The sequence below is a fragment of the Macrotis lagotis genome, chromosome 4, assembly GCF_037893015.1.
Source record: "Macrotis lagotis isolate mMagLag1 chromosome 4, bilby.v1.9.chrom.fasta, whole genome shotgun sequence".
Classification (NCBI taxonomy): Eukaryota; Metazoa; Chordata; class Mammalia; order Peramelemorphia; family Peramelidae; genus Macrotis; species Macrotis lagotis.
In genome coordinates, this window is record NC_133661.1 from 81,561,247 (window position 1) to 81,587,570 (window position 26,324).

Genomic DNA, 26,324 nt, shown 5'->3' on the forward strand with positions numbered 1-26,324 from the left:
TACAGCTGGTAAATGTCTTAGGCTGGATTTGAACTCAGATTTTCCTGGTCCAGGTCCAGCACTCTATTCATTGAGCCAGTTGCCTCTATTATTGTAACAAAGAATAACAGATATGAGAAACTTCAAGACACATGGAAAGCCTGTTACTGATTGATTTAGAATGAATTAACAGAATCTGAATAGGACACACCGTGAAAACAACACTAAGAGGCAACCAAACTCACATTAATAGGGATGATCTCTGTCTAGGAGGTCAGATAATGAAACATACTTCCTTTCAGTAGAGATAGTGAACTATAAGCGCACAATTTACAGTCAGTCATGGTTGTTTTGTTGGTTGCTTCTACTTAACTGTATTATTTGTTATGGTAGGGGTATACAAGAAAATGATTATTGAAAAGATTAAATTGAGTGTATAATTTTTTATTGATCCTATTTATAATTAATTTTGTCCTATAACTGCCTATGTCATGGTTCTTTATCTCTAAACTTGGTTCAGAAATTCAGCCAGCCTGTAATGAGTCAATTTTGGAAATTCAGTTCTCTAATCACTGTTTTATCCTAGCCTCAAGAAAATCTGTTGTACTTGGGAGATACCTGGGGGTCTGGTCTAGTATCTTTACACCATCAAGCTATCCTTCAAGGAAGTCTGACTTTGTTATCCAATGTCTAGCTCACTATCTTTTAACCTTGCAGATAAGACTAAAACAATGAATACTTCTTAATCACAGGAAGCAAAGAAGGGATTGTTGCTAGCCCCTAATTCCCAACTTCCAATCAATCATATCATTTCCCCCCCCAGACCTCAGTTATGCAATCAATCATGTTATTGTATAACCCTTATGATATCAACAACCTTATAACTAAATTATTATTTCTGTCTACCCTGTTTTGCTCTGTTCTAATATAAAAAGGAATTGAGTTTCCCTCTCTGGCTAAACTGAGGCAGCTACTGACTACTCTATTGGCAGGAAGCACCCCTGTTAATAAAATATTATCTTGCTTGGAGAAAATGTGCCCCAGTCTACCTTTGGTGAACTTTACTCATGATATTATGATATAAAAACAAATGGGATTGGATTCTAGTACCAAAGTCATGGAACTATAGTGTAGCGACCCATTTATAGTTAAAAAATTACTTACAGTTTGTCCATTTTGATTTTTTTTACATCTTTAAGTTGAGATAATAGTGCTTGTACTACCAACTTCATAAGACTGTTATAACAATAAACTGACAGGTCAGAAATTTCCTTTCAAAAAAGTTAAAAGTATTATTTCTTTTGTGATGGGCAGTATCAGCTCACAAAGAGTTCTACACACATCATCTTATTCAGCCTCCTAATAACCACACAAAGTAGGCAGTACAAGTGTTCCTATCCCCATTTTAAAAAGGTTCGTACAACTATTATTCAATGGTAGATCTGGATCTGGGGATGGGGGCCAAGCTTACCAAACACCATTGTGCTCTAATGCTGAGTCTTTTGCAGGAAGAGGGATTCAAGCAGAATAGAAGGCTCATGAAAGCAAGCCATAGGAGGCAAGGTTGGTGAGTTAGGAAGGGGGTGGATTATAAAGGTTTTGAATGCCAGTTAAATTTCAACTATCTTATAGATGACAGGAAACCTCTAGTCTGAAAAATTACATTTTCAAAGTTGTATGTCAGTAGCAAGGGCTTTATTGGCTGTGTAACCTCAGTAAAGTTATTTACCATCTATTAAAACAAAGGAATGAGTTGAGATCAAGAAGGGTCAAACACACTTGTGATACTGCAGCCATAACACTCATAGGGTAACCTGAATTGGGAAATATTTAACAAAATAAATGAAAATATAACGGAATGTAGATGATTTTAATATGTGTCCCACAGGGATGAATGCATATACACATTTTAGTAGCCCTCATTTCTCTACAAGCTTGACACCAGTGGGTTAGATGATTTCTTGTGTCCAGGTCTACCATTCTATGATTCTACAACTATGTCACTCCATATCCTTTATAATACAGGATAAATATCTGTGTGAATTTTAATGTCAGGGAAAACTTTGCTTCTGCAAATGAATCTGAATGCTTTCATCAGCAGGAAAAAAACTATAGAACAAAGTTACCTTTTTGTTTACTTAGAGCCAAAATATTATAATCTACTCACTTCAGGCACCTAAAAAGCATGTATTTAACTTCTTTGTATGACTTCTACTAGCCAGGTGTTAAATGTTTAATTTTTTGCTAGGTTTTGATCTGTAAGTCATCTCCATTTGTTTCAGTAGTAACAAGGTACAATTTTTACAATCTACCTCCATATGTATACTGTGCACATTAAAACTTATTAAAATTATTTTATTCTTTTATTTTATTTTATTATGAATAACAGACCAGTGTCAACTTTAAAAAACAACAAAAAAAAACATTTAAAAGCAATTAGTTTATATTAACAGTATGTATATATATATAATATATATAAATTTATTCTGAAAAGTTACCCAATATTTACATTTCCCAATTTAAACTGTAGAATACAGAAATGCCAAGGAAAAATTTTAAAATGTTTCTGGTTCAAATGAGAGGCCTAGATGATTTCGGCAGAATTAGTTTTAATTTTTAGTGGATTATCATATGTTATTGAAAGTCTGATGAAATACCTTTCCAGTAATATGAAAGTAAATATCATTTGCAGCTGCTTATTGATTACTTTACTCTGCAAAGACAATCTCTGTTTTACACTCTGAACAAGGCTGATATTGAAGGCACATTAACAAGCAGCTAAAACATGTTGCTTCTGATTTTTCCAATACTATACTATAATGTCAAATAAAAATAATGAATAATGCCACTGCAGTTTTTTAAAGGATATGTAAACCAGTATTTGCAAACTGGTTTTATTCTAAGTTTATAAGTGTTTGGACCAAAAGATAAGACATATATATATATATATATATATATATATATATATATATATATATATATATATATAACCATTACTGATTTTCTACAAGGTCCTTGCCAGAGTTTGTTTTATTGCACCATTGAATATAACATATTTGATGTGTGAGCACTAAAAAATAATCTGAACACCCTATGCATTTCTATTTCCCAAATGAATTATTTTATAGTGCAAAATGTCAGTAGTCTCAATATGCAGAAAAGTCTAGTATCATTAACATGCCTGGATGATGAATGAACCCTGGGAAATATTGCTGCAATGGAAAATAGAAAGTAGCCAGATAAGTACAATGATTGACTCCTTCAGCTGGAATCTGAAAGGCAGGCAGGCAGTGTCTTCTACAGTTTTAAGTGAAATGTGAATTCAAAGTGTCCATAAGCTAATGTAAAATAAAGTATTGGGTCTTTGTTACAAAAATACAATTATTACCTTACTAGTTTTCGCAGAAATCAATATGAGCCAACAATTCTCTGTGCTGACTCGTTGGGTACTGTGCTTTACATTTGGGACACTCCAAGAAGCTCTCATCTAATAAATTGGAGTGCTTTGGTGAATCTGTTTTTAACTTCTCCTCATGTTCTCCTGGGAAAAGATCAGATGGCCCTATGTGGACATACTCCTGGAATTGTTTCTGAAAAAAAAAAAAGATTTTCATCTGAAGTCACAGTGCATAAAAATACAAGAGTTGGGTTTACAGCTGTCTGTAAACACCTTTATTCCCTCAGCTAGATTTTCTTGTGAACCTCCCCTTCACAGCACTATAGTGAGGATTCTCTGAGCACCAATCGCCCAATAAGGTGTTGAATATCATTATTTTCATTTTAATTAAAATTCTCAGCCATAACCAATTTCTCCCCCCACCCACCCACCCATCACAACCACCACCATAGACCAATGCTAATTTGCAAAGCTAATTCAGCTTGTGAGAAGGAACAGATCCAGGAAGAAACTACAGAATACTTGTAAAACTAAAACCTTGTAAAAACATCACTTGTACAAAAATATTCATAGCAGCCCTGTTTGTAGTGCCAAAGAATTGGAAATCAAGTGAATGTCCATCAGTTGGGAATGGCTTAATAAACTGTGGTATATATATTTGTGATGGAACACTATTGTTCTATTAGAAACCAGGAGGGATGGGGATTCAGGGAAGCCTGGAAGGATTTGCATGAACTGATGCTGCTGAGTGAGATGAGCAGAACCAGAAGAACACTGTGTACCCTAACAGCAACATGGGGGTGATGATCAACCTTGATGGACTTAGTCATTCCAACAGTGCAACAATCAGGAACAATTTTGAGGTATCTGCGATGGAGAGTACCATTGTATCCAGAGAAAGAATTGTGGAGTTTGATCAAAGACCAACCTTAATTTCTTTAAAAAAAATTCTTTATCTTATTATGTAATTTTGCTATCTCTTATACTTTATTTTTCTTCCTTCAGGATATGATTTCTCTCTCATCTCATTCAACTTAGATCAATGTATACCATGGAAACAATGTGAAGTCTAACAGATTGTCTTCTGTGAGGTGTGGGGGGAGCAAAGCTAGATTAGGGGAAAAATTGTAAAATTCAAAATAAATAAATTTTTAAAAAATGAAAACCCTGTCATTTTATCATTTATAGAGGATTCTATAAACACTAAAACTCTGACCAATGTTTAAGACACTCTGTGAAGACAGAAACAAAAAAAGAAGTATAGAGAGACTGACAGATGTCCTGAGAGATTCCTGAAGTTTAAAATGCACCTGGTCATGCATTAAAAAAACCAATGTATTTCATTTTTAAAAAAATTTTTAAATCAGTACTTTACTAGATATTAGGGTAGAGGGGAAGAACATGAGAGTGGGAAAGGCAGAGAGACCAGGTGCTCTTCCAAGATCTTATGATTCTGTCATAAAACCATTTGAATTAAAAAACTTATACTTAAACCATTTAAACTACCAGCATTTATGTTTAAAAACACTGATACTTTTTTATTCTTAAAACTAATGGCACAATAATAGTACCTTGTATATAAACAGTCAATAAATATCTATTGACTTCCTTATTTAGATGGAAAAATAGGGCACTTATTTGTCTCACCCCTGCCTTTCTGTCACTCATAAATACACACATGCTACTATGGAAATATATTCCTTTAGAATGAAATATTTTGAAAAAGAAATCCTTAGCTCTTAAGATATCTTTTTAGTTCTAAACACAAAGATTAAAAAGTGGCTAAAGATAAAGACAGTGCAAATTTAATATTCTGAGTCTTAGTACAGTATTTCTAGCTAAGATTATTCACATTTATAACTGTCAGAAACAGTACCTTTCATTGGTATAAGTACCTCAAATATAAAAATCTATTTGATGTGTCATTTTAAATTAATATCTTTTTGCTTATGTTAATCAAATATTTACTATTTGTCTATGTATTTACTACATCATTTACCATAAATTACTTAATTTAAAAATCTAAACAGTTCAGTTTCGCTGCTCATTTAAAACATAAGAAGTGAAAGACAGGCTAATTTAATAACTTGAAATTCACATGGGTAACAAAAAAATTATTTCTCCAAACTTTGTTCTGTGATGATAACATTTGGTGATACATTAGAATTAATGACATACCTCTGGTTAAAAGAGGAGGCATTTTATCTACTAAATATTCTAATTAGATGGATCTTAGAGGAATCTTTTAGGGGTTCTAATATTGGATATATAATTCAAATATTTTTCAAAACACAGCAAATTTACAAAAAGAAATTTTCTAACAATTTTTTATTGGTGGAAATTAATTGCATTATTTGGTAACTTGATATTACCAAAATTGCAACTTTCAAACTGTGATTTTAAAAATCAGTAGAAAATTTTGTTACATAAATTCAGTTAATTACCCATGTGACTGTCCATGCAAGTTCATAATTAAGTATTAGCTGTGTAAGTAATTAGCACAATTAAGTATTTTCTTTGCACAAATTAAAGAATTAAGAGTTTGAATTTGCTTTCTTATATATAAAATCTTCTTAGTGAAGAATATCTGCAATTGTTTAAAATTCAGAGTGATAGGTTTCTGGATGTTTATGTAAGATAAGGAAAGTTCTTTATTATAAGTTTGTTTTCAGTCCAGCTGCTAAAAACATGTAACATTTATTGAAAAGGCCTGCAGTAAAGGAGATACAATAGTTACATGCCTTGATCAACTTTAAATAACTTTAAGTGACTTAAATGTACTGTGCAGAATTCAGTATTGAAGGTCTAATTAAAAATTTACATAGTTTACAGCAAACATTTGAATAAAACTTTTCTAAAATTTAAAAAGTAATTTGATTCAAATTACATTTTTACTAAGGTAGGGTTTTTTAAAAAATGTTTAGGTTTAAAATTTGTATAACTTCTTTGAAGTAAATGTGGAATTTTGGCGTTATAATCACCAAAAAATTGGCTTTCATTTTTGAAAAAGGCTGACTTCATTGTCAACTGCAAGATTAGTTTATAGTGTATGTAGAACGAGTTGTCTAATAAAGGTATGCAGGGTTATATATTGCCATGGGTTCCAAATGTGTTCTGCTCTAGTTCCTAGAAAGACATTTGCTATGTCCAAAAGGTGGTTGTATTACTGGGGAAATATAAAATAAGTCATTTTAAATGTCTTGCTTGCAATCGCCCCAAACCAAAAATTTGGCAAAAGCGGTTCTAAATTGGCTAACCTTAAAATATGTCTATAATTGGTAATATCAGTTGTTAACAATGGTTCAACTTGAAGTTGTAGACTTCAAGTTTTGTTAAGAAACAAATGAAAAACAAGGCAATCAGGAGAGTAGTTATGTTGTCCAGTTGGTGTACAAGATACATGTTCTACCATGTATACATACACACATAAACACTCTCTCCTCTGAACTAAATCAGAATGGCTAATCCCTCACTAGATCTGAACAGAGCAGCATAGATCCAGTGGGACTTGCCTGGAGTTGAGATGAGATTATTAGGAAGAAGCTCTTTTACCTAAATGTGAAGAGTGCTCTGGGCTCAGAGACCCCTCTGTCCCTTTCTAATCTAGCTCAGTTAAGTGTGTTTTTCACTGTTTTATTAAATAGCACTGAAAAACGATACAGTCAAAAATAAAACGGTTCTCTAGTATTCAGAAATATTTAAGAATCTTAACACCCAGGGGCAGCTAAGTGGCGCAGTGGATAGAGCACCGGCCCTGGAGTCAGGAGTACCTGAGTTCAAATCCAGCCTCAGACACATAATAATTACCTAGCTGTGTGACTTAACCCCATTGCCTTGCCAAAAAAACCCTTAAAAAAAGAATCTTAACACCCTTTTACTGTGTGGGGGAAAGTTAAAGATGTGGTTTCACTGCAAAAATCTGTGACTTCTATTGAGAAGGTAGTTGGATGATATATACTTTATGAGCTATCCAGGGATCTTAATACTTGGTCTTGGTATTATGTATTCAACAGTTACACCAGCAAATAAATGAGTTAAAATATTTTGCAAAAGTATAACACCAATAATCTTTCCTTTTCCAAATTTGAGTCCCAAGTAACCTCTAATTTCTTTGATAATAACAACAGTATGTGAATGGGGAGAACATTTTTGAGATGACTGATGAATCAAAGGCAGCTACAATAAAAGAATGATTTACAATGAAAATATTTACATTGATTAACTTTGAGCAGTGGACATGTCCTAATGTGAGACACTATGCTTAGGACCAAGGACAATGGGAAAGACTATTTCCATATTGAAAAAATAAATTTCTTTGCATAAAGGAATACCTCTGGCTGAAAACTTGTTAAGCATTGGCTAATGTAATTTTTCCTTTGTACCTCTGTATAATCTTGCTGTAATTAAATAATGTGAGGGTTATTTGCTACTTCCCTGGTAAGCGAAACCTAAAACACAAAAGCAAATAAAACATGTATTTTTTTCTTCCTAAAAAAAATCTTATGATTCTGCAAGACTCAAAGTCTGCATTTTGGTTATAGAAAATTTACAGGGTTACAAATAGGGAAAAATTAAAGTGCTTTTAGTGGCCTAGATTATGATTCCCCATTTCCTACCAAAATGCATAAATGGGAGCCACCAAAACAATCTTTCATGACTGTGGGCTGCAGTCTTCATATTAGGAAAATACTCTACAATATCTCATTCAAAAAAGTTAAGACTATCTAGATTTTTTTTTATTTCTCAGCATCTTAGATGCAAGGTACTTAAAACATATGCTGAACAAATGAAATCAATACTCTGACTCCATTACCTACTAATTTAATTTGAGTAAATAATTTTTCCCCTCTGTGGGGAGGCTATAAAGATCCAAACACAGAATGGGACTTTTGGTCATATCATCAAATCTCCTCATTTTTAGAATTGAGCAAATTAAGATCTAGAGGCAAGTGACTTGCCCAGGGTCAAAGAGTTTGTCAATAGAAAAGCTGGGATTTAAGCCCAGGTTCCTCTGACTTCAAGTCCATCACTTACTACTTCTGGTTCTAAAATTCTTTGAACATAGAATCAAAAAATATCTCTAATAAAATCAGTTTGCTAAAATACTTTTTTTTGGTGTTTTTTTTAAGGTTTTTGCAAGGCAAATGGGGGTTAAGTGGCTTGCCCAAGGCCACAAAGCTAGGTCATTATTAAGTGTCTGAGACCGGATTTGAACCCAGGTACTCCTGACTCCAAGGCTGGTGCTTTATCCACTATGCCACCTAGCCGCCCCTATAAACACTTGTTTTGAGAATTTGAACTTTCAATCAAGTGACTGATATTAGGGAACAATTTGAGCAAAAAAGTAAATTTTGAATTAACTTATGCTTAGTTTCATCCTGGAAATTCACACTACTTCACAATAACTCAAAAATTGCAAACCCTTTGATTCCCTCTTCTACAAGCGAATTTCAGGTCTTTTTCAATTTCAATAAATTGTCATATTTATTATAAAATTTTCTTACACAGTAAGAGTTATGGAAAAAGGAGGATTAATCCTGGTCTTCACCCAAAAACTCCACCTCTACTCAATCATCCACCTCTCAACAGCCAATTCAGGGCTGCTACTCCTAAACTTACTGGCTGCTGAGATTGCCTTTGATCCTCTAACTATGGACTTTGCCCGTCCAGATCTAGTGAGAACCAGAACCCACAATTGTCTGTTGCAGTACTTAGATATTTCTTAACCATTTTACATGTAGAAAACTGTGTGCTATTTTTATTATTCTTTCTAATGTGTCCCTGATAAAGTTTTTGAGTCATGCTCACAACTCCAATGGTTCTCATAAGCCTCATGATTTTTACTGAACTATTTTGCAGTATGATGATTTTTAGAACTCCATACAGCATGTTATACTCAGGATTTACAGTTGGATATTTTGGGCTTTTAATTTCTTTTCCTCTAAAAATTACTTTTGCTTTTAATCTTCACAGAACTTAAGCAATATTTTGGTTCAGTCCCATTATCTGTTAAAAGAAAGTTTTGTGACTTTTTACATGAATACTGTAAAGTAATCACATACTTGTGTAATATTGTAAATTGGTTCTTTGAAAACATGACTGGTTTTTGTCACAGTGGCAGAGTTAGAGCTATCCAGGTAGGTCCAGGAACCCTAGTCACACTGGTGGTGAGCTTTAGGACATTGTTATGGAAGTTATGGTGGGATGTAGTGGGCTATGTCTTAGTGATTAAAACCAAAGTGAAAGAATGTTAGTTGGGACAGTGCCCTGCACTGTATGACTAAACACACACACACACACACACACACACACACAGTCACATACAAACAGATAACATATAGATTTTTCCAACTTATAGACTGAGTTCCAAAAGTCTATAAGTTGGTTATTTGGAACTTGCAACACATTTCCCCATAAAAACACATAAAAATGGTGTTTAGTTCCCAGTTTAGTTCAAAAAAACTCACAATGTAGCTGAGATGTCATAATAATAGTACTATTTCAATTACACCTAATCCTAATTTAACTGTCCCAATAGTAAAATTGCATTCTGAGTTTCTAATAGATGTGAAATCTCTCTCTGATTCTTTCATGTATAAAGCATATATTCCAGGATATTGGTAATTATTAACTTTCTTTATAAGGAATAGAAGGCATTCTTCTATATTAATATAACTTCAAAGTTTATTATCTTCAATTTTTAAAAGTTGTCTTATTAGGGGCAGCTAGGTGGCGCAGTGGATAAAGCACTGGCCCTGGAATCAGGAGTACCTGGGTTCAAATCCGGTCTCAGACACAATAATTACCTAGCTGTGTGGCCTTGAGCAAGCCACTTAAACCCCGGTTGCCTTGCAAAAGAAAAAAAAGTTGTCTTATGCATTATCTTCCCCCCCCCCCCCTCTAATGTTTTCTTCTGTTTGGATCTGATTCTTCTCTCATAACATGTTCAATATCAATCTATGCTTATTTAGTATGGTTATAAATACAGAATTTATATCAGACTTTTCTGTCAGGTGAAAGGGGGAAGGGAGGGAGAAAAAAAAGCTCAAAATCTTCTTAAAAATGACTGGTAAAAACTACCACTGCATGTAGTTGGAAAAAAAATAAAAGGCAGCCATGTGTCTAGATATGTGGGCTCTAGGTTCATTCTCTTACTTACATGGATTCTCCCTTACCTACCTCTCACCCAGAACACACACAAATACATGCCAACAGGGTGAGATGACAGTTTTATATCTTCAAGACTCACCAAAGGCTCCAGCCGTGTTATTTGTTCCCTTGCTCTTCTTAGCTCCTTAAGAACTTTATGTAATTGATGCTGCATGTACTGACGATCAAGTTTTTCATTTTCAAAATCTGCAGTACAAGCTTGGATCTGGTAAACCCCAAAGACAAATAAATACAGAGTTACAAATATTACTGAAGTAATAATAATTATATTTTTTCTTTCTGTGTATTCACATAACTGATAAATAATAAGCATTTATTATTTTAAATAGTAAAAAAAATCAGTTTTGTTCAGAGGAATCTGAAAGTTCCAATTAATAAAAGCTATAGAACAGGGGCAGGGAACATTTGACCTGCCAAAGCAATTGCAGATAAGGAGTTTTTAGGAGTGAATTAATTAATTGTTTGAACAAATATAGCAATCTAATTTTTAAGTTGATAATTTTTTATGGCCCTTGAATGATATAATAGCCTTTGGTAGGAAAAAAAGAGGTTCCCCAGCCCTGCTATAGAATATATAAGGAAGAAGATGACTTGAGGTAAGGAAGAGGAGAAAAAAATATTTTCCCTCTTTCCCAGTGGGCTTAATTCTGTTCCCCAACTTCAAAACTGGATACAAACTGTCCTTTTTCTTTCCCTAGTTGCTCTTTTTTATTTTTCCTTATTTAGGCCTAGGTAGGTATGTGGATGTTGCCAGAGCTGGTCATTTGAGAAAGGCTGAATGGTCAAGCCAAGTCAACAAGTCTTTATTAAAGATTTGTGCCAGCCACTGTGCTAAGTGCTGTGATGCTGGGAAAAAAAATGGGTTTTTTTGGTTGGTCTTTGTGGAATTTGGAAGGAAGGGAATTATTTTAGTTCCTTTTTTTCTCTATCTCACACTTCAAGAGAAGGAAAAACAAAGTTCTTAAAAGTCACATTTTTCCTATGGGGTTATCCCTGATTTGGAACACTGTACAAACCTTCTATTTGTCAATCCAAGGCAGCTCCAAGAGGAAAATTTCCCAAGATGAGAACTGATGAAGCAGATGGAACAGAAATCCCCCTTTACTTCTATGGATCACTGCTTAACAGAACTTACCAGGAGACTTCTTTTTTTAACGGGTACCAGGCCTTCTCTCAAGTTAGCCCTGAGATTTTATAATTGGTATGGTCTACTTAAAAATTCAAATATTTCTCATGTTTTTGTAATAATTGCCCATGTGATATTACAAAGATAATGAAATCTTTTATTTTCAGTGATGGATTCATATTTAAAAGAATCTAAAGGAATACCTGTTTTTCCAATAAAACCACCCTTGTGTGTTCTTCTTGTTGCTTTAGCAGAGACGTGTAAAGAAAGTGGACCTAGCAGAGAGAGAGGAGCTACATTATAACAACAGAATCTTTTGTCACCTCCAGGGGTTGGTGTCTAAATTCATGCTCAAGTCAACAGGACTCCCTGGCTAGGTTCTGGAAAGTCATGTGGGTGCAGCCAAAGGAAGCAGCTATTCTGACTATAATTTGGGGATGAGGATAGAGGCAGTGACACGAGGAGGACTGAGAAGAGGATGAGTTATAGAAAAGGAAGGGAGCCGATTAATAAACAAGTTTCTTCAATTTTGTATCAATCTCCACTACTACTTACCACCAACAGGAGGCTGCATTGACAAGGACAAAGAAGGTTGAGTCCAGAGAGGAAGAACTGAGTTCAAATCCCAGCTCTGATGCTCTGCCCTGGGTGAACTTGAGCAAGTTCTTTAATTTTATTGGGTTTCATTTTCATCATCTGTAACTGTGGACCATATGGTCTCTTACAGTTTCTCGACCTCTTTCCCTTTCTTTTATTGGAGGGCCTAACCTTTGCCAATGGGAAAAAATGGACTGTGAGGAGGCTAGGCTCCCTAGTCCACAATTACAGCTATTTTTCAAATACAACCACACTATCTCCCCAAACAGGAAGAACTGGGTATGGTTGAAGGGAAAAACCTTGAAGAGCTATTCACCTTCCCATTTATGTCTTCTGAAGGCTTTTTTTAAAAGTTGTTTTGTACTTTTAGTGAATATCTACTGCAAGTAAGATAATAGCGTGAAGTTTGTCCCACTCATAAACACCAAAGTAAACCACTCTAACTCTAGTAATCTAGCACAGTCTGGGAATAACAGAGCCAGACAACTGCTCATCAGATGTGAACACCATGAAGGTCATGGAATCTAACTGGTAGCACACTAGAAAAATCATAGAGGCCTCACCTGAGATAACAGATCTTCAGACCTTTTTTTTTCTTCTTCAAGTTTCTCTCTAGCAATTTCATTCTCTTTGCTTAGCTTCAGTATTTTCTCTGTTTTGTATTTGTTATCTTCCATATATTGTATATCAGTCTCTCTTAGAGAAGACAGCAGGTTATTTAAATCTAAAATTTCTTTCTGGGTTTCTTCATATTTCCTTCGGAGATCGTTAAGTTCAAAATTCAGCTGGGTTACAGTTTGACGTTCAGCCTCCAGTTCCTTTTTGACATTCATCAAGTGATGGTTATAGTATTTTTGCTTCTCTTCTTGAAGATAAACTAATACAAGGGATAGTAAAGAATATTTCATTTTAGCCAACAAATTGGATCTCCAAATGTTGACTGGAAAGCAAACTGCTACAAAACCATACTTTTTCTTCAAGTTCTTTTTTTTAAAACAAGGCAATAGGGTTAAGTGACTTGCCCAAGGTCACAAAGCTAGGTAATTATTAAGTGTCTGAGGCTGGATTTAAATTCAGGCCCTCCTGACTCCAGGGCCAGTGCTCTATCCACTGCACCACCTAGCTGCCCCATTTTTCAAGTTCCAAGACTCGATTTAGAATTAAAATCACACTTGAAAAGACAGCAAATTTTTATTTAAGGTCTTAATGTTCCCTCAAGATTAGATCCAAGGACGACAGGGTCATTTAAAGAGCAGGTTTGCCTTTAGATATTCTACCTGCTATTTCCATCTTAAGTAATTCCATCTGAAATCTGAAAATTATAAAATAAGCTTATGTTTGTCAGTTTTCTGTACCAATTTGTCTAAGATTAGTGCTTTATTTGCATAAGGTTTTCTGTCTTTGGAGGATATTAACATTTTGAAGAATATTTTATTCTGTTGAAATTTATTTTTTCTAAGGTATTTATTTACAGTTAATTTCACCAAGAATTTCTAAACTATAAAGCTCCTAGGAGAATATATAATAATATATAAATAATGACCATAGGAATACTTAAAAGAATTATTTACATATATTACTTCTTCTATGGAAATAGATTTCTTTAAATTCACAGAATTTCAGAGTTGTATGGGACTTCAGAGGTTCTCTATTTTCAACCTGCATCTGATCATGAGTTTCCTTTATAATGTACCCTATAAATGGTCATCTCTGAGGGCAGTTAGGTGGCACAGGTGATAGAATGGCAGCCTCATCTTCCTGAGTTCAAGTGTAGTCTCCAATACTTTATTAGCTGTGTGACTCTGGGTAGGTCTGTTCCTTTTACTACCCAGGACCTTTACCAAGAAAACCTGAAATGAATTCATAAGGAGTCAAAAATGACTGAAAAAAGATTGAATAATAACAAAATGGTCATTTTGCCTTTACAAGTCTGGAGACTACATATTCCAATGCATCATTCAAAAGTAGTACTGACATATCTAACCTATATCAAAATTGCCTACAATTTTAGGAAGAGGAGAGGGGAGGGAGAACATTTTTCAACTCAAAATCTTAAATCTTTAAGACCTATCAGATGAATTAGCTTATCTTCATATAGACCAATCAAGAAATGCCTTTAGATTCAAAGCAAGTGTCTTATCATCTGTGTGACTTGAGGCATTAGTCTTGGTCTCAGCCTTCTCATCTGTAAAATGAGAGGGAAGGACTTGATAACTTCTAAAGTCCAACCTTCCAACTCTACATCTAAGATCTTATAATGTCTTTCTTTGCAATGGTAAGGTATATTTCAATTCAAAAGACATTAGACTCCCAAATGTAGAGGTCATCTGGCATTGCCGTCTTTCAATTTTTATGGTTCCCATTTAAGGGAATACAAGAAATAATTTACATCTAGATTAAATCTAGAATCTTTTTAAGCTCTTTCAATCTTATCAACTTTGTTTCAAATCTGGATTTGGAACAGAAACTACATAACATACAAATACCAAATCCTCCTTGGTCATGACCAAGTGTTCTTGTTTGGTTTGAATACACAACAACTTAATGATTAGATGTACTTTCTGTATCTAACTGAAATAGCTTCATTAGTGGATGGTTTGTGCATAATTCTTGCCAAGGTCCCTCCATATAAAGCATAAAACACTTTTGCATATCTTCTATTTCATATGCTCACAACAGCTCTTGCCCCATCTTTGTGAAGCCTTCTGTACAAACTATACAGGCAGTTGGTAGTGTGGGTATTCATGTTGCCTCACTCTGGTAGCTCCAAAGGGTGGTAAGTTTGAATTTCATTTGATACATTTACTCAATACTCCTGGGCAAGTCACCTAACCTCCAAGACCTCTCTAAAATGAGGGAATTGGCCTTGTAGTTCTCCAAGGCATCAGTCAGCTCTAATTCTACATTCTTAGAACTAGATCCTCCACGGTGGACTTTCATGTTCATCTTTGTATGTCTATTGCTTAGGGTAGCCCCCCAGGACATAGTACGAGCCTAGTCCATGGATCCCACTGAACTGAATCTGGGGCACAAGGGGAGGAGAGCTATTTCTCTTCACTGCATCCTCCCTCACTACTATACCACTCAGTTTTCTCCATTACATGAATACTTGTATGATGTCAGACTTGGGGAATGTCATTTTTTGACTTTCTCCTCTTCTAGTGCAGGAAGTTCTCCCTCAGCCCAAGCTAGGAGCAGGAATTGTTCCATTTCCTTTTATCTTATCAGTTTCCTGTCAGGAGCTTATCACTCCAGAGTTACCTGATCTCATCTTAAACCCCCTAACAGATAGGACAACTCTATGCAAAAGGAGAACCCCTGAGACAAGTATAGCCATTGCATAATCCCAGTTCTCCACACCTGGAAGCACCTTTCAATCAGACTCAAAACACCTGAGCTCCTGAGTCTTCCTTGGCAGGAGAGGAAGGGTCCCCTCCCCAGGTTTCCCCCTGGGTTGTGGTTCCAGGCATCTTCACATAGGCTCACTTCCAATTATAGTAAGGTAGTCTAATACTCATAAGCAGATGGTTTTAATCCTGTGTCAAATAAATAATGACCATTGGACAAGGTGTCAGACCTCAAGATACCAGAGAAACAACAATAAACCTTTAATATTTATGAGCAAAAGCAAATGATATCTGGTCAAAGGATGGCTATATCCATTTGATTCACCCACTAATTATCATACCACTAAGCTTATTCTCCTACAAAAACTACTCGATACATTAAGGGGTGCTCAGGGAAAACTTCCAAAAGGGAATTTGGGACAGAATTTTGAAGGAATAAAGAATCATAGAATGGTAAAAAGATCAGAGTAACACTGAGAAGCAATGTAGTACTGGGAAAAGAGTAATAGACTTGGCCCCAAAAAACCTAGGTTCAAATCCTACTTTGAACACTAGCAATGTAATTATGGGATAGCTAATTAATCTTTATGATTTCATATCTCTACAAGGGAAGTATTTTGTACTGTACACTTCACAAAGTTGTTGTGAAGCTCAAATAAAATCTGTGTGTGTGTGTGTGTGTGTGTATTTTGCTAACATGTTAGCTATTGTTAATCCAAAGTTGTAGTGACTAAATGCTTCATCCCTTTTAAGTTAATATTTAGGAAATTAAAAGATTTAGGGTGATCTGGAAGGACTAATGTGGGAGTTGTGAAGTTTTTCCTAGTTGCTTAGTTATAACATATGATACATTCTATTTGACAAATGATTTTGAAGAATTTATTCTAAAAAAAATTTTCATAACAGCCTGACCTTCTGAATCATCCCTTTTTGACTGCTGTTGAAGTGAACGATCAGCTTCTTCTGATTTCTGTTCCAGTTCATAGATTTTTGACATAAGTCCTCTCACATAGGCCTCTCGCTGCTGATCATATACAAGCCACTGCTGATTCTTCTCCAAAGCCTTTGAGTAAAAATGAAAAAAAAAATACACAAAACAGAAAAAGTCAAAAAAAAGACCTAAAGGGTATTTTCAAAACCAGAAGAAAGGGTCCTCCATAGAAAAAAAAACTGAATATGATTAAATAAGAAAAACCTATTTAAAATACTTGCTTCACCAGCTATTTTGCCTCCAATTTGGCCCATGTGGCATGGAGGTGATTTCTAAAAATACAGAGTAGAAAACCACATATACTTAGGAACATTTCCATATACCTGTGGTTGCTACAGTTAAATAATAGTGACCCAAATTGAAAATGTCAACAACTGACAAATTTTGGGTTATATCTTAGATCCTGAATTTGCATTAGAAAACAGAAATTTATTAGTAACTATATAAACTAGTAAGAATAAGACTATTATAGTCAAATGTGAAGGGAAACAAGACTCTTTCCATAAAAGAGATGAATTATTATACATTTATGTCTATGTTGTTCAAGTCCATAGAGAATAGCACCATAACTCAAAATACTAGAAAATTCACAATTATGTAAAGGCATTTGGGGATAACAAAATAATTATCTTTTGTTTTGCTACTATTAAAATATAATTGCATTTACTGAGGAAACACCAAAGGATGACTAGGTAAGGTGGCTAAAAAATAAGTCAAGTAATTTGAAGAAGAAAAACCAGAAATGAAAATTTACCAGGGAGAAATGCATGTATTATCTCAGCTGAATATACCATGTACAGGTAGAAAAACAGGCTGACTATATTCTGATAATCTGAGGCATGAATCAGCATTATAATTCCCTTAGTAACAATTTGCTGATTAAAAACCAATTATTCTACTCTACTACAAAAGAGAAGGTTCTGGCAAGACGATCCTACAAAATCATGAAGATTTGGCACTTGGCCCTTCAGAAAATCCTAAGCAGTTGGGAGTATTATGGTCAAGTTCAGGGTGTATCAATGAAGCCCATACAATAAGAGTCTTCTGGATTCATCTTGTGAGGGGAGAGGGGAAGAGGGATTTCCTACTGACCCTTTCTTGCTTTGGGTCCAGGTGCTCTCCCATGCAGTGTTAACAGTATTAAATGTACAAGAAGCAGAGTTTAGCAGATTTTTTTTATGAAATGCAATATTTTTTAGTTCCTTTTGGGGGGAGGGAAGTGTGGGGGGAGGGCAGAGTGGGAAAACATTGGGGTGGGAAGAGAAGACACTCCAGTGGACATGAAGCTTGAAGATGTTTGAGATTAGTGAGAATCCAAATGGATATATAACATCCTGTGATTTACAGTCACTGTTGAAAAACCCCTCTATTCACTATCCTACCCACATTCTCATCTCTGTGCTGCTCAGCATGACCCAGGTTCCTGGTGTTAGCCTCCTCTGTCCTTCCTTTCCCTTTCCTAGTAAACTTTGTGAATCTAAATGAATTGTTTAAAAATTCTCCTTTATCCTACAGATCTTCCTCTCATACTCCTTCTAGCTTGTGTCCTCAGGAAACAGATTTTTGTCTTTCCTGAAGACACTGAATTCTTTGTGCCTGCCTACTCATCATAAGATCTTCTGATAATTTGTAATCATTTTTCAACTGGAATATGGCTTTCCAAATACAGCCAGCTTTACCTATGCTTAACATTTTACCCTGGTCATCTTCTTGCCTCTTGGCTTCCTGTCTCCCATCCATTTCCTACCACTTGCCCACTCTTTTTTTAAGGTTTTTGCAAGGCAAATGGGGTTAAGTGGCTTGCCCAAGGCCACACAGCTAGGTAATTATTAAGTGTCTGAGACCGGATTTGAACCCAGGTACTCCTGACTCCAGGGCCAGTGCTTTATCCACTGCACCACCTAGCCACCCTACTTGCCCACTCTTTGTGATTTCATTTAGTTTTCTTGGCAAAGAGACTGGAGTGGCTTGCCAGTTCCTTCTCCAGCTTATTTTACATTTGAAGAAACTGAGGCAAATAGGGAGAAATGACTTGCCCAGGATGACACAGCTAATAAGTGTTTGAACAGATTTGAACTCGGATGAACTTCCTGACTTCAAGTCAAGCATGCTATGCACTGAGTCACCTTGCTGCCCTCCACCTCTAGAACCATAATTAAATTGCTACTGTCATTACTCAAGAGAAATAATATGGTGTAGGGGAGAAGAACACTGGAAAAAGCACCTGCATTCAAATCCTGACTCTATTACTTACTACTTGTGTGACCTAGGACAAGTCACTTGACCTCTCTGAACCTCAGATTACTTAACTGCAAAATGAGTTAATGAGATAGATAAGTCTCCAAGGTGCCTCCAGTTCTATAGCAATAATCCTATGATCTATTAGAAAATATTTCAGTCAATTCTTCTATGGCTCCACTTATCATCCCTGTGATTTTTCAAATTTTCAGAAGGAGGGGGCAGACTTAAAAGACACTGTTGAAGGTGAATCATTAAACCTTAGATGAGGAGCATTGAAACAGGCATTGAAAATGACTCCAAGGTTCAGAATTTTATAAAATATAATGATATTTGTTGTATTTTAAAATTTGTTTTTCAGATTTCTTTGGGCACTATTCCCCTATGTAGGCTGTCTTCCCTTTTTAGACTATAAGCTTCTTGAAGAATGTCTCACTTTTGTGTCTCTCTCCCCAGTACTTAGCACAAAGTGAGGGACATGGTAAGGGCCCATTCAGCTCTCTCACTTTCACTGCTAAATGGTCAAACCTGTCTCTGGTTCATTTTGTCATCTGGCTTCCAAGTCCACCATTCTCCTGGAACTATTCTCTCAAAGGCTGCTGTTAATCTCTTGGTGAATCCTGTGGTCTTTTCTCAATACCTTTTCTTCTTGCTCTAAATGCAGCTCTTGAAACCAATGGTTCCTTCTCTTCCTGGATAGTCTCTCCCCTTCTGGGCTTTCACGGCACTACTCTCTCCTGGTTCATCTCTTACAATCTGACTGATCCTCCATGGTGCCTTAGCCATCTCCCATCATCTAAGGAAGAGTATTTTCTGAGGCTCTAACCTGGACCCTGTCTCTTTCTACTTTGGTGATCTCGTCCATTCCCTTGGATTCAATCATTTCTAAAGATGATTCCTAAATCTATTTATCCATTCCTAATTTATCCCCTGATCTCCAGTCTTACCGACTAGACCTCCCTCCCCACTACTGTTGCACTGGCATTTCAATCTCCACATGTCTAAAACCAAATCCATCTTATTTTCCTCTAAAGCAACTCTCAAATTTTTCCTATTTCTTTTGTTAGTACTACCATCTCCACTAGAACCCAGATTGGAAACCATGGGGATTTATCTTTTCTTCTTCCCCACATGTCCAATCATTTTCTAAAATTCTGTCAATTTTGTCTCTTATCTCTAGTAATAACTCCTTCTCTTTATTCACAGCACCCTAAATCTTTATCTAAATCTTCACTTGCCCTCTTCCTTTGCTATTGACTAAAAAGTGTCTATCTTCATCTTCTAAAATCTTTTACATCTTCAATTTTTCTTTACTAATATTCTCCCTTCCTTCTACCTAAAAAAAATCCTCCAAATCCTAGATACCTCCTCTTCCCTCCACTCTCCACTAAACTTCTAGAAGAGTAGTCTGTAGTCACTTGGATACACAACCTTGCTATCTATTGATATTTGGCTTCTACTCTGATTTGTTTTACTGAAACTACTCTCAAGTTACTAGTAATCTTTTTATTGCTTATGGCCTTTTCTTTGCCTTCAGAGTTAGCACCTCTGTAACATCTGTAACATCTCTCTTTGAAATGGGTCTCCTTTCCTTTACTTCTGTGATAGTGCATTCTCCTGGTTCACTTGCTTCCTCTGATGACTCTTCTTCCTTCTTCCATGCTCCAAATGTGAGCATTCAATGATCATAGGGCACAGTGGTTAGAAAGATTTAAGAGTCAGGTTGACCTAAGTTCAAATCCCACCTTAGATATTTACTATTTGTGATCAAAGGAAAAATCACATAATTTCTTGAAATTTAACCTCCTCATCTGTAAAATGGGTAAAATCACATTTTTCCCTTTCCACCTAATGGTAGGTTTTGCACAACTTAAAATATTTTGGAATTGTGAATTGTTATTCTGACTCCAATCCTTTCCCCTCTATATATCTATCTCTTGGTAATTACTGTCTACTCACAAGCATCTATGTGACTACCAAATCTTTATCTTTTTCTGACCTCTTAATCAAAGTTCCAGTCCTCCATTTCTCCTTCCCAATACCTCGTATTCAATATGTTCAAAAGTAATCTTTCCTTCCAAGCCTCCTTACTTCTCTATTTCTGTTATTTAAATCAATATCAATTCAGTTCCCAAGTCTTAAAGCCTGGGAGTTAGTGATTCCTTCCTCTACCTCATCCCTACATTCAATCAATTGCCAAGACATATATATCAAGGGATAACAATGAGAATGGAATAGGAGGGAGCAGACTTAAGAGACACTGCTGAAGCTGAATCATTAGACCTTAGACAGGGGAAGGGAAAACAGGAATTGAAGATGACTCTGAGGTTTCAGAACCTTATAAAAATATGACATTTATTGTATTACATCATGTGATTCATAGTCAAGCTTTTACAAATACTGTTATAGGAAACAGTGTGATGAATTCACAAGGGCATTAGTGAACTAAACAAATAGGGATGTACAAATACGGGTGTGTAGCTGTGAGATCTTTTTCAAGGCTCCTGTTTGACAATAGTAATTACTAAGAAAATCTTGTAAAATGGAACCAATGTACAAACCATCTGTAGATGAAATGTGTATCTTGATATCATCAATAAAAGTTTATGCGAAGATAAAATTGTTTTTCTTATTGTTTAGAACAATTATCATATTAAAATTTAGAGCTATATTTGCTATAGACAAGGGAGAATACATGCTGTAGGTTCTTCTGTTAGTAGTTATGAAAAATGTGTCCCTTCTATTTACCCTAGGGTCCTGGGCATCACATTTTGGGAAAAGGGTGAATAGACTGTGGTTGAAGGAGGGAATGGCTGTACTACTGAGAGATGAATAATTCTAAAGGAGCTATTTGGACAAGTAGAGGCTCTATCAGCTGGTACTAAAATATATGAGGTTCTTATGAACACATAAATTTAATTCATGATATTCACTACACACATCATCAAGTCAGAATAATGTGCCTTCTCCTTCCTTTCTTCTATCCTTCCAGGTTATTCTTGAAGTTTGATGTAAAAACGTTTGTCTAAACCTAGTTTATGCTTAACTGCTTTGCAGTTTTCCCAGCCTTCATGTTAAAGAGGGAGTCACTGAATTCCTATTCAATAGTTTCTTTTTTCTTACCTTGTTTCATTGATCTATTTTTCTTATTACATAGTTTTGATCATGCTTAGTCACTTCCAGAGCTGATTTCCGTGAGGTGAGAAAATGAGGATATATGATTGTGCTAACATAAGGAGTTCCCAGTGTGGGAATTTCTTCTTTAAATATAGACCATAGGGGTGGCTAGGTGGCATAGTGGATAAAGCACCGGCCTTGAAGTCAGGAGTACCTGGGTTCAAATCCAGTCTCAGACACTTAATAATTACCTAGCTGTGTGGCCTTGGGCAAGCCACTTAACCCCATTTGCCTTGCAAAAACCTAAAAAAATAAAATAAAATAAATATAGACCATAGATCATAACTCATCTAATAATAAATAAATCTCTATGGTATTGTTTATGGCATAAAGATCTGTCCAAGGTTGGTAAGAGGCAGGATTGGACTCAAGTGTCCTGATACAAGTTTCTAATCACACTGCCTGATTTCACTTGTACACAAATATGGTAGGGGATGGGGGTGGGGGAATGGAGAGAAGAGAATTGAAGGGTGGGTTTCTCCCCCTCAAGACTGGCTAGTGGATTTGTCTTTGATTCCTGGAAAAATTCTAGAACACATTAGAGACAATTTATGAACATGGAGAAAAGGAAATGGTGATGATTACAAGTTTATGTGGGGGTTCATTGAGAACAAGTCACAACAGACTGATTCATTTCCTTTTTACTACAATTATAAGGGAAATCAAATCATATTTAAATTTCAGCAAAGAATCTAATAAAGTCTTTCATGAGATTTTAATGGGCAAGATGGAGAAGTAGGGACTGAAGTATAATAATCAGAAGCATTTGAAACTAGTTGAATGATCAGACCCAAGAAGTGGTGATTATCAGATCTATATCAAGTTGGAGAAAATAGTGGAATGTCACTGGCATCTGGCTCTATTCTGTTCATCTTTTTTCAATGACTTGAATAATGATATAATTACTTGTCAAGTTTGCAGAGGACACAAAGCTAGGAAATCTATCCAATTAGTATTGTATTTTCTTTTAATTGCTGAATTTATTGAATGATAGGAAATGTAAAAAGATGTTAGAATGATGGACTCTAATAAATCTAATAAATTTAAATTGAGTAGAGAAAAATATAAAGATTTACACTGTAGTTAAGAAATCAACTGGAGGGGTGGCTAGGTGGTGCAGTGGAGAGTGCACTGGCCCTGGAGTCAGGAGTATCTGAGTTCAAATCCGGCCTCAAACACTTAATAATTACCTAGCTTGTGACCTTGTGCAAGCCACTTAACCCCATTGCCTTCCAAAAAATAAAACCCTAAAAAAAAATCAACTGGACAGAGGCAGTATGATTTTAAAAAGTTTGTGTAAAAAAGATGTGAGTTTTATTGGATTGAAAGCTCAGTGTGAGTCAACAGGTGACATGACAGCCATAAAAGTGAATGCTATCTTACGCTGCCTTAATATATAACAATTAAAGCAGATTATCCAGAATGAGGGAAGTTATGATTGTACCGTATTGGCCATACTGTATCTAATATATTTTCAGTTTGGCAATATTTTGAGAATTTTTAAATTATTTAAAGATTTAGAGGGACAAAACAGAAAGGCTGTCATAGAGAGGACAGACTGAACTTGTTTTATTTGAATATAAAGGGCATAACTAGGAGCAATACGAGGAAGCTACATAGAGGCTCCATATAAGGAAAAACTTCCTTACAACCATATTTGAACAAAAGTGAAATACAAATTCTCAAATGGTAATGAACTTTCCATCATAAATGTCTCCAGGGGAAAAGCTACATAGACATTTTGGAGGATATTAGAGGGTTTTCCTTCTCAGATGTGTTTTTAACTAAATAAATGGTGGGAGTTCCCTCTTACAATTCTGAGTCTGAGCTTACAGAGTGAGAATTGATCTGACTTCCAATACTTCCTAGGGACTAATTTGCCAATTAAGATAAGTCCTATCTTCCCTAGCCAAGGTACTGTCTTTTGTTCCCTAATTCTTTCATGATGTCTTACACATGTTGTCACATCCATTTGGAGCTTATTGTGATATACTAGATATTGGTTTAAAACCATTTTCTGCTAAACTCCTTTGCCATTAAACAGGGAGTCACTAGTCTTCTGTTTGATATCTTCTTTTGCAAATCCTATTTCATTGTTCTGCTTTTTAACAAATAATAAATATTTTGATAATTATCATTCCAGAATAATTTGAAATCTGGTAATGCTTTGCTTCAGCTTTATTACCTTTTTTTTATCCCTTAATACTATAATTGTCTGAACTTAGGATTCTTGATTATCAGAAGAGGTAGAATGGTATTGTAGAAAGAAAAGAACTGGATTTGGAGTCTGGGGACTTATGTCCAAATTATTGCTGGTGTATTCTTGTTCAAATCACTATGGACGTCAGTATTATTATCTCCAAAAGCAAGGGAATAGACTCAGTATTGAAGATCTAACTCACTCTGAGTCCTTTGGTCTTAAGCTAGAGCAGTTCTGGGACTATCCACTGTATCAAGTGTGGCAAAACAGTGAGCATTAAATTATAGAACTAGTCACCCATATCTTTGAATGGCTGAGGCATGCCTAAAACTAGATTCAAAATTTCTTAACTTTTTTCTTAAAAAAGATCACAAAGCCAAAGAAAGAATCTACTTCAATGAGTTGTTTCTTTGGGGAACAATATAAATAGAGTTTACATCTGACTAGGTAAAAAGCACGAAGGAGCTTATACATGAACTCTACAGTGGATGATTCAGTTGGAACTAAATATTTTGATAATTAGGCACCATCCCTCTAGATCAGATGCATCCAATTGTGGTGTGGCCCTTAAAGCGCATTCATGCAGCATAATCATAATCATGTAAACAGAAAATGAAGGCATGGTGAGCAAATGGGCTAACATTGCAACTTCATGGACCAGCTGAACCCTTAACTAACACGACTCAACTTTATCATTAAACTAACATTGTGCGGTCTCACAGACTACTGGAGTTTGGTTTTTTTTTAACAAAATATATGCAAAAAGGAATTAGAATATTTTAAAACATTATATAACTCATTGTAATTGTAACAGTTAGCTAAATTGCTATTTTGTCACAAGAGTTTGAGAACAGATTTCAAGATTATGGAAAACACCAAAAGCACTTCAGTATATTTGCTACTACCTTCTCAGCTGACATCAATACAAGGCAACTTGTAAATAGAATGGAGTTGCAATCAGATATGCAACTTAAAGAAAAGTTTATTCAATTAACTTTATTGCCTAAAGAAAAATAGCTGGCATTTTATGAACATGTCCTATTCATGACGGTTCTTTTGGATTGTACATATGTTTACAAGTAACTTTTTTTCCTGTATAATGCATACAAAAAGTAAAAATAGAACAAAAATTTCAGATGAGCATCTTGAAAATATTCTTCACATCACTACAACCTCTATCAAACCAGATATAGAAGCACTGGTATCAAAAAAATAGGTTTATTGTTAACATTAAAAATGTCATGTTTTCACTCATTCCACCAGTGCAACAATCAGGGACAATTTAGGGCTGTCTGCAATGGAGAATACCATCTGTATCCAGAGAAAGAACCATGGAGTTTGAATAAAGACCAAGGACTATTACCTTTAATTTAGGAAAAAAACTGTTATCTTATTGTCTGATCTTGCTATCTCTTATACTTTACGTTTCTTCCTTAAGGATATGATTTCTCTCTCATCACATTCAATTTGGATCAATGTATACCATGGAAACAATATAGACTGGCAAATTGCCTTCTGTGGAGGGTGGGGGGAGGGAAGTAAGATTAGGGGAAAAATTGTAAAACTCAAAATAAATAAAATCTTTTAAAAAAATGTCATGTTTTAGGGGCGGCTAGGTGGCACAGTGGATAGAGCACCAGTCCTGGAGTCGGAGTACCTGAGTTCAAATCTGACCCCAGACACTTAATAGTAATTACTAGCTCTGTGTGACCTTGGGTAAGTCACTTAACCCCATTGCCTTGCGAAAACCAAAAGAAAAAATGTCATGATTTTATTTTTTCTTTAAAAAGTAAATGTTTTATTATACTCATTCCTTTTTAAAATTATACTTTATTACATTGTTACATTTTATTATTAAATGCGTTAGTAATGAGTTACATTGTAGTTATAAAAAATATTCAGTTCTATTTGTAACCCTTGACAAATTTTTATTGAACAACAAGGCCCAGAAGAGCTGTAAGGTTGAATACCCATACTCCAGAATCTGGAGAATCTAGGTGTGGTGATAACCAAAAATATTGATTCAATGATTTATTTATCAGCAAACGTGTTAACTGTATATATAAGTGATTAAAGATGAGTTCCCCTGTCATCTTGCAACT

General features: G+C 35.3%; 1 protein-coding gene across 6 annotated transcripts in view; it reads right to left on the minus strand.

The window, feature by feature from the left end:
- Positions 1-1,542: 1,542 nt before the first annotated feature.
- LOC141521136 (centrosomal protein of 55 kDa-like) overlaps positions 1,543-26,324 on the minus strand; it is an 83,956-nt gene continuing 59,174 nt past the window's right edge. For all 6 annotated transcript variants that reach the window (XM_074233349.1, XM_074233346.1, XM_074233347.1 and 3 more), the window contains 5 exons: positions 16,529-16,679; positions 12,833-13,146; positions 11,876-11,947; positions 10,626-10,751; positions 1,543-3,569 (listed from right to left, as the gene is read on the minus strand). In XM_074233349.1, the coding sequence (XP_074089450.1) occupies positions 3,372-3,569; positions 10,626-10,751; positions 11,876-11,947; positions 12,833-13,146; positions 16,529-16,679 (861 nt within the window). In that variant the 3' untranslated portion in view covers positions 1,543-3,371. The remainder of the gene's footprint in view (positions 3,570-10,625; positions 10,752-11,875; positions 11,948-12,832; positions 13,147-16,528; positions 16,680-26,324) is intronic.